Raw genomic sequence first — 8,904 nt, forward strand, 5'->3', positions numbered from 1 at the left:
AAAGCCTCTGCCTTCTGCTCAGGTCATGGTCCCGGCGTCCTGGGATGGAGCCCACATCCCCACACTGGGCGCTCTGCTCAGAAGGGAGCCTGCTTCCTCCTCTCTCTCTGCCTGCCTCTCTGCCTACTTGTGATCTTTGTCTGTCAAATAAATAAATAAATCTTAAAAAAAAAAAAAAAAGTAGTGATTTAAAAACCTCAAAGGTATTTTGATTGTACTAACTCTTGCATTCAGTTTTGATCCCGATGTTGTTGAATGCAAACATTCCTACCAGTCCTTTTGCCTGGTATGCGGTGATTTGCACATTTCATCTTCATGTCTGATAAATTCTGTTTTTACACGGTACCTATTAATCCATTGGAATTTTGTGTTTGTGTGAGCAGAACTCACAAAGACACATTCTTTTAACTCAACTTCAAGAGAAAATTAGTCACCTCTTAAATGAACAATACATCTCTACCCGGTTTCTTCTTCTGGCTAACTTGCAAGATTTAGAATTATTTGGAAAGCAGTGACACAAAACATTTATGAAAAGAGAAGCTAAAAATACCCAATAATGTGCTTATTCTTTTTAGACTTCCTTTGGCAGTCAGTGCATGTCATACTGTAAACAATCATTTTCTGGGAGAAGAAAAATGAGGCAGACCAAATGCTTGGTCCGTAACTCTTAGCCCTGAGCATCAGTTCTTGTCCCTCAACCCCGTGCCCAGTTGCCCACATAAGTAACTATCTTTTGATGTCCTGTCCTGGTTTGAGGCTTGCTTTTCACTTCTGATTTGGCTGAGCACCATTATCTGGGAAGAGGGGTGCTCTTCAGAAGCAATGGTGAAATGACAGAAGATAGGGGAAAGATGCGTGCGAAAGAGTTGCTGTTGTATAATGTATTTTGGCTAAATTGGCCTGTTTGTATCCCTTAAGTTTTTGTTTTTGTTTTTTAATTTACTTATTTGACAAGAGATCACAAACAGGCAGAGAGGGCCGGCAGAGAAAGGAGACACAGGCTCCCCGCTGAGCAGAGAGCCCAATGTGGGGCTTGATCCCAGGACCCTGAGATCATGACCTGAGCCAAAGGCAGAGTTCTTTTCTTTTCTTTTAAAGATTTTAAAAGACAGAGATCACAAGTACGCAGGCAGAGAGAGAGAGAGGAAGCAGGCTCCCTGCTGAGCAGAGAGCCCGATGTAGGGCTTGATCCCAGGACCCTGAGATCATGACCCAAGCCAAAGACAGAGGCTTTTAACCTACTGAGTCACTCAGGCACCCCTAAATCACTGTTCTTTTACTCCCAGTGATTTATTGCCAAAGCATCTAATGGACACACTGAATAAAACAGTGCAACTTCTTACTGTTGATTCTAGCAGCAAGACACAGCACCAAACTGCCAAGTCAGAAAAATATTTACATTATAGTAAGGAAAGGGGCACCTCCGTGGCTCCATGCGTTAAAGCCTCTGCCTTGGGCTCAAGTCATGGTCCCAGGGAGCCTGCTTCCTCCTCTCTCTGCCTGCCTCTCTGCCTACTTGTGATCTCTGTCAAATAAAATGTTAAAAAAAAAATTATAGTAAGGAAATTACCCATAGGGCGAACTTGAGACCTGTTATGTGGACTCATATAGGCTTTCCTTATTAAACAAGTCTTCAGTATAACTCTTTCGGAAGTGTGAGTGGTACAAAGACAATTTTAAGACTTCTTGGACTGTTCAGGGCACCTGGGTGGCTCAGTTAAGCGTCTCCTTCAGTTGGAGTCATGATCCCAGGTGAGATCAAGCCTGGCACTGGGCTCCCTGCTCAGCAGGGAGTCTGCTTCTCCTTCTGCCCCTACCAGTCCCCACAACTCATACTCTCTCTCTCACTTGCTCCCTCGCTCAAGTGAATAAATAAAATATTTAAAAAAAAAAAAAAATTCTTGACTATTCTACTGCTAAAGCAAAAAGTGTGTCTCATTTCCTTATTCCTGTTAACTAGCCAAGGCTCAGAAAGAAAAGGGATTACCTTAGCTATGAAGTAAGATAGTTCCAACAGACCATATTAGTAATTTCAGTTCATTCCTACTCTCGGAAGTCTGAATGTGTAGAAAAGGAGAATTATAAATTACAGAGCTGCCCATTCTCCGCTCTACATGAAACAACAGTGGATCCACAAGCAGGAATTAAGAACATTGTAACAAACATATGTACAGAATAGAGGGTCAACCTTTTAAGAAAATCCTGAATTACAGATGTCCATATTTGCAAAGAGAAAATCAGATTTCTTAAATGGGGGGGGGGGGGGGGGCACCTGGGTGGCTCTGTTGATAAAGCGTCTGACCCCTGCTTTCAGGTCAGGTCATCTCAGAGTTGTGAGATCAGGTCTGGAGTGCCCCTCCCTCTGAGAGTGGAGTCTGCTTAAGATCTTATTTTTTTATTTCTTTTCAGTGTTGCAGAATTCATTGTTTATGCCCTCCTTAATACCTACCAGTAGGCTCACCCAACCTCCCACCCCTGGCCCCTGAAAAACCCTCAGATTGTTTTTCAGAGTCCAGTCTCTCATGGTTCGTCTCCCCCTCCAATTTCCCCCAACTCCCTTCTCCTCTCCATCTCCCCATGTCCTCTGTGTTATTTTCTGCTTAAGATTCTCTCTCCCTCTACCCTACCCCTTCCTGGGACATACAGGTGCATGTGCTCTTTCTCTCAAAAAAAAAAAAAAAAAAATTAAAGGAAACAAATAAAGAAATAATTTTGGGGGGTGGGGCTGAGAATTAATCAAAAGCAAAGTACGTGCGTGGGCCCTTCAGTGACACACTTAACAAGGCCTTACCTTTCCTTAAGTTAATTTTCCAGGGGGCTCTAGGGAGACTCATTAGATAGGGTACATCTGAAAAACTTGCAATGAGCCAATTATTACCAAACCAGGAAAGCATTCATTCATACAACTAACATTCACTCAGCAATCACTTTGTGTCCAGTACCAATGGACGCCCCAGGGATACAGCAATAAACAGGTCATCAAACTGCCACCAAAAAAGGCCACCTCTCACTGCTGTTTCTACTCTCCAGACAGGTTTTTAAGCCTTTTTATTTATTTTTTTTTTAAAGAGGGTACCAACACAACGAAGAAAACGGTAACATTTTCTTTATATCCATAGGATTTTTGTTTTTGTTGGGAGACAGAAAGAAGTTGGGCGATGTTCCTTTGCCTGTCAAGTGAAGAAAAGAAATTCCTCATCCCACTCCCCCTTTTTCTCCATCCTGCATTTACCAAAAACATCTTGCTATCTCTGGATATTTTCAGGAGTCCTACAAACTGAATTTTCCTGGCTTTTTCACCAGGTGGTTCAGCACCAAAAAAAAAAAAACCTTTACTGTGATCAATAATAGACCTTATGGCAACATTTCTTTCCACCTTTCTAGAGAAAGGATAAATTTCACTTTTATGCTTTGTTAAAAATACCTATCTTATTCTTAAAATCACCAGCATAATAAAATGAAAAAGGCAGGGCTGGCTGGCTCTTGATCTCAGGGTCATGACTTCAAGTCCCACTGGGGGTATGTCCCACTATAAAATACAATACAAAGAAATATAAAGTAATAATATAATAATATAAAGAAAATAAATAAAATGAAAAAGGCTTATCTGTTATCCAACCTAAGGTAAAAGGAATGTTCTATGCTTAGGATGCCTTGCTTTATATTTTAAGTTTTACTTCTTGAACTCACAAATCTCATCCGGAATTTAACACACTCATTCAGTCAATTTAACCAAAATGCTCACAAAAATTCAGTTTCAGGGGCACCTGGGTGGCTCAGCGGGTTAAGACACTGCCTTTGGCTCAGGTTATGATCTCAGGGTCCTGGGATCCAGCCCTGCATAGGCCTCTCTGCTCAGCAGGGAGTCTGTTTGCCCCCCCCACCCCTCCACCTGACCACCTGTAATCTCTGTCACATAAATAAGTAAAATCTTAAAAAAATAAAATTCAGTTTCAAATGCTGTGGCCAACTGGCAAATAAGTCCCATAACTCAGCACCTTGCGTGTATTATATTAGGAGAGGGAATACACAGGCAATAATGCTTCAGAATATAGAGAACAAGTCCTTCAAGTGAAGAACTAGGTCTTACTGTCCTGACTTTCACCACAATACTCCAAAATATATATTAATGTTAAGCTCATTCTGAAAGTGAAATAAATTACATTATATAATATATATGTTAGATTAATGAACAGAAACACTGTATATCTCAACTCTGGGGTGGGGGGAGGTTTTATTTTTTTTTTTAAGATTACTTATTTATTTATTTGACACAGAGAGAGAAAGATCACAAGTAGGCAGAGACACAAGCAGAGAGGAAGGGAAGCAGGCTCCCCGCTGAGCAGAGAGCCCGATGTGGGGCTCCATTCCAGGACCCTGGGATCACCACCCGAGCCGAAGGAAGAGGCTTCAACCCACTAAGCCACCCAGGCAATCCAAGGTTTTATTCTTTTTTAAATGGGAGATTTTTTTTTTTTAAAGATTTTATTTATTTACTTGAGAGAGAGACAGTGAGAGAGAGCATGAACGAGGAGAAGGTCAGAGAGAGAAGCAGACTCCCCATAGAGCTGGGAGTCCGATGCCGGACTTGATCCCAAGACTCCGGGATCATGACCTGAGCCGAAGGCAGTCGTCCAACCAACTGAGCCACCCAGGCGTCCCAAAGGTTTTATTCTTTTAAAGCACTAACACTTTCTCCCGAAATTCTAACCTGGATATTCTGGCCCTCATGAAGGACCGACACACCTGGACAATCTAAGAACCAGCAAGTTTTCTGGAGAAGAGCCACCTCTGGAATCAACTTCAAATGAGTGCAACCCCCTCTGTCATGTTCTAGTCAAATGGTGACAGCAAAAGAAGTGGCAGGAGAAAATACAAAGGAGAGAAAGACAGAAGAGGCCAAAAAAAGAACCAAGTGAGAGAAGCACAAGGAAAAGCAACTCTTCCCTAACCGACAGAGAGGAAGAGTATTTCTGCCTTCCAAACCTTAGAACAAACTCATGCCATTAAAATACACTCTACTGGGGTGCCTGGGTGGCTCAGTAGGTTAAGCCTGTGCCTTCGGCTCAGGTTATGATCCCAGAGTCCTGGGATTGAGTCCTGCATTGGGCTCTCTGCTCAGCAGGGAGCCTGCTCCGTGCCCCCCACCCCGCCTGCCTCTCTGCCTATTTGTGATCTCTGTCAAATAAATAAAAATCTTTAAAAAATAAAAAAAATAAATACACTCTACCGAAAATAGAGGATCAGTCGCTATGAACTGAATGTTTGTGGACCCCCCACTCCAAAACTCGTATGAGGAAGCCCTAAATGCCAAAGGATTTGGAGGTGGGTCCTGTGGGGGGTAAGGAATGAGGCCATGAGGGCGGCCCCCACGATGAGATCAGTGTCCTTGTAAGTGGAAGAAAGCTGGCCCTTTCTCCATGGGAGGTCATTGCAAAGAGTCAGCGGTCTCCAAGCCAAAGGGTCCTTGCCAAAACCGAAGCCACCAGCCAGGCACCGAGATCCACCTCCAGCCTCCGGAACTAAGAGAAATATTTGTGTTTAAGTCACGTGTCTACGGTATTTGTTGCAGCAGCCGAAGCTAAGCCACCGCTCAAAGTGACTAGTAAATAGTGCAGCCCTAAGCCTTAGAAACAATAAAGAGGGCAGGCTGCCGCCCCGAACTTCACTCAAAATTACCTGCTACTGAATAAGGGCACTTGACTTTCCACTCTCGCCCTTCACTGTCCCCTGTCCCCCCCCCTTCCGGTTTGGAAGTTAAGAGGTTGAAAAGATTAGAACTTCCGAATTATAAAAAGAAATTTGACCTCAGAAAGTGGTTAAATAAACTTAAAAGGTCTGGAAAGGAAACCCTGACACATTACTCAGTCCTCACCCCTCCCATAACTCATCATCCGGCCCTGAACGATTTTCCTTGCCTCCAGCCTCCAGGACCAAGTCTAATAGCAACGGTTTGGTGAGCGCCTGTTGTTGAAGAGCAACAAATTTGTTCCATTACAGCCTCGCACTAATCCGAGGCGAGCACCGCCGGGCTGGCGGAGCTTCCTGGTGCGGCTCCCGGGGCCAAGGGGCCGCGGGTTCACGCGCGGGGCTCAGAAGTCCACCCCAAGTGGCCCGTTTCAGGAAAGCCTTCCAGGAAAACACGGTCGGTTCGGGTCGGCCAAACCGGCCCAAACTTCCCTTCTCATCTTTTCCCAAGTCATAACTTCCCACAGCAAGCTTCCTCCAAAAAAGGAAGAAAACGGTCTAATGCTCCGCTCCCGCCGGCTGGTATTTACCTAGCACCGGAACTTGTTTGCAAAACACCGAAGGCACTCATAAACTTGACTTCGCAGGAAACGCACCACCTGGACTCCCGCAACCGAGATCTGGGGAGCGCCTGCGGTCGCCCCCACCCCCACCCCCACCCCCAACGTGCTGGACCCGGAAGGTGGCGGAGTCCAGGTCACCAAAACTACCCCGTAGTCCCCAAGCCCCTCGGGAGTTCCCTGTCCGTGGACCGACTCCCAGTGGAGGCCGGGGCCAGGACCCCGACCATGGACAGCCGGGGAGCAGAGGAAACGCCGGGAGTGGCTGGGGACACCTCCACGTTCTCAGAACTGCTCGCCCGCAGCCCGCAGCCCAAAGCAGGGCGGCAGAGGCCGTCCGGCGCCGAAGGCAGGAGCAGGCCCTCGGCCTCCCGCCCTTCCCACCTCCTTCCCTCGCCCTGGCCGCCCCTAGCGCACGCCCGCACGCCCACGTGCACGACCTCCAGGCAAGACCCCGGGATCCCCAAAGTCCGAAGCCCCTTCTTAGGCGCCCCCTTCCTCCTTCCCCTTGGGCATGCCCGGCGCGTCCCACAGATACACGTGGATTCGGGGCTCCCGGGGGCTGTTGGTGCCCGCTGCAGCACCCTGCCGCGCCCGCCACTCACTTGCTGGCCGGCGCGGGGCTTGCCCTGGGGCGCTCTCCTGAAAAAGGAGGTCCTGGCGGTGAAGAAGAAGTCCTCGGCGTCCTCCTCCAGGCTGCTGTAGCCGCTGCTCATGCTGCTGGTCCCGTCACGCGTGGGCCGCCTCCCCCCCAGGCGCAGGCGGCCAGGCAGGGGGTGCCGCGCCCGCCCGCCCCGCGAGGTTCCCGGCGCGCGGCCCCGAGCCGCCGGCGGGCCGTCCTGCTGCAGCTGCGGCCGCCGCTCACTCCGGCCCTCCCGGCCCCTCCCGCCGCCTCCTCACCGGCCTGGGGCGCGGCTTTAGCCTCCAAGCGCCTCGCGACCCCGCCTCCCGGGGCCCCGCCCTGCCCCCTGTGCCCCTCCCCGGGAGGCTCGGGGCTGGGCCCACGCGGTCCGGGCACTCCCCGCGCGGCCGCAGGTGGGGGTGGTGCGGCCGGCCCTCCTCGGCGCCTGCTGGTTCGCAGCAGTCTGCTGCCCAGAACGCCCACTTCGACCACTGCGTCGGGCCGGGCTGTGCCCCGGGACGCTCCCCCAGCCTGCCGGAAACTGCCTAGTCCTCTGTGATCCGGCTACCCGCCCCCCGCTCCGCTAGCTCGGGTTTTGGGGAGGACCCGAGCAGAACAGGGAACTTTCGCCGCTGTCCCCTCCTTGCTTGCCCCTCCCGGGAGTCCAGCGGGCAGCAGTGGAGATCGCCCCGCCGAGGAGCCCCCAGCCCGTCGGACCTCTGGCGGCCGTTTCCCCTCGTCCTGAACCCCAGCATCTCGCCCCTCCAAAAGGATAAAAGTTAGGGGAGAAGAGGGGGGAGGTAACAACTGGGTAGAGTTTATTCAAATGAAAACATCCTTTCTGGTAATTCAGTTGAGCTGCGGTCTTCCCTCTCCCCTTCTCTAGCGGAGGTTCTTTCTCAGATAAGGACGGCCAAGGTCGTTATGATCTCAGAGGCCCCTTGGTGAAGGGGGTGAGGGGTGAAATCGTTCTGCGGTTCAAGAACTTATTAACTAAATGTGCGTTTTCCTTGTCCCTTCCTACAGTCCTACAAGGCATGGTTTCTGCGTCGGGGTGATGGGTTCAGGGAATTCTATTCACCCTCTTACCCCCCCCCCAAATCCATATTTTCTGAAATCCTTCCGGTTAATCCTTTTATAGAATGCAAGTTTTTTTTGCAAGTCGCCTGTGGGTACCAGTCATTTACACCTTGGTGTTACTGAACTGATTTAAATCATACTAGTTTCCTTGCAGAGATCCTGACCGAAAGGTTGTTTAGAAGGTTCACCGCCACTGCTTGAGGTGAGCAGGCTTTAGAAGAGGTTTCATTTAAAAGAGGAAGACAGGGGTTAGAAAAGAATTTTACCCAAGAAAAAAATTTTTTCACCCATTATCGCTGAACTTTGTATGCAAGAGAGAGAGATCATACATATTTCCTTTAAACCTCAAAAACGACTCTATAAAGTGGTTAGTACTGATGTATGCTCATGTTACACCCAGAACAGCTGAGGTTTAAAGAGAAAAGAAGCTGTAGGTGGTAGGGCTGGGCCGTTCTGATTTGCTTTCTGTTTATCTGAAGGTCTGCAGAGAGCCTTGGAGGTCCTCTGCTTGGTTCCCAGTCAGCTGTGCCTGCGGGTTTGTCCGCTAGTGGAGGGGAGAGCTGGCTTTTGAGCCAACCCACCCCCAGGCAGAAGGAAGGCGTGCAAACCTGCTCCACCTTCAGGCTTACCCCACCAGCTTGAAAAGCTGTGCCTTACCCTGAGTGATTCACCACTGCAAGAGGCAGGCCTCAGAGTTAAGCCCATTTTACAGATGCTGCAATATTAAAGCCTTCTTCCCAGCCACACAGCGACTGAATAATTAGAAACCAGGAATTCTAATTCCATAGTGTTTTACCCGGTCTAAACTGATAGCTGCTGCTGGGCACATAACCCAATTTAAGAGAATAAGACAATTTACTTACTTCTTTGATAGATTTGTCCTTTGGTTTCTGT

At 48.7% G+C, this 8,904-nt stretch overlaps 1 protein-coding gene across 1 annotated transcript in view; it reads right to left on the minus strand.

Moving 5' to 3' along the window:
• RASSF3 (Ras association domain family member 3) overlaps positions 1-7,195 on the minus strand; it is a 78,854-nt gene extending 71,659 nt beyond the window's left edge. The window contains exon 1 of the mRNA XM_082738330.1: positions 6,914-7,195. Coding sequence (XP_082594456.1) covers positions 6,914-7,024 — 111 coding nt within the window. The 5' untranslated portion in view covers positions 7,025-7,195. The remainder of the gene's footprint in view (positions 1-6,913) is intronic.
• Between the last annotated feature and the right edge of the window lie 1,709 nt (positions 7,196-8,904).

The sequence above is a fragment of the Mustela nivalis genome (genome assembly GCF_964662115.1).
Source record: "Mustela nivalis genome assembly, chromosome: 7".
NCBI lineage: Eukaryota > Metazoa > Chordata > Mammalia > Carnivora > Mustelidae > Mustela > Mustela nivalis.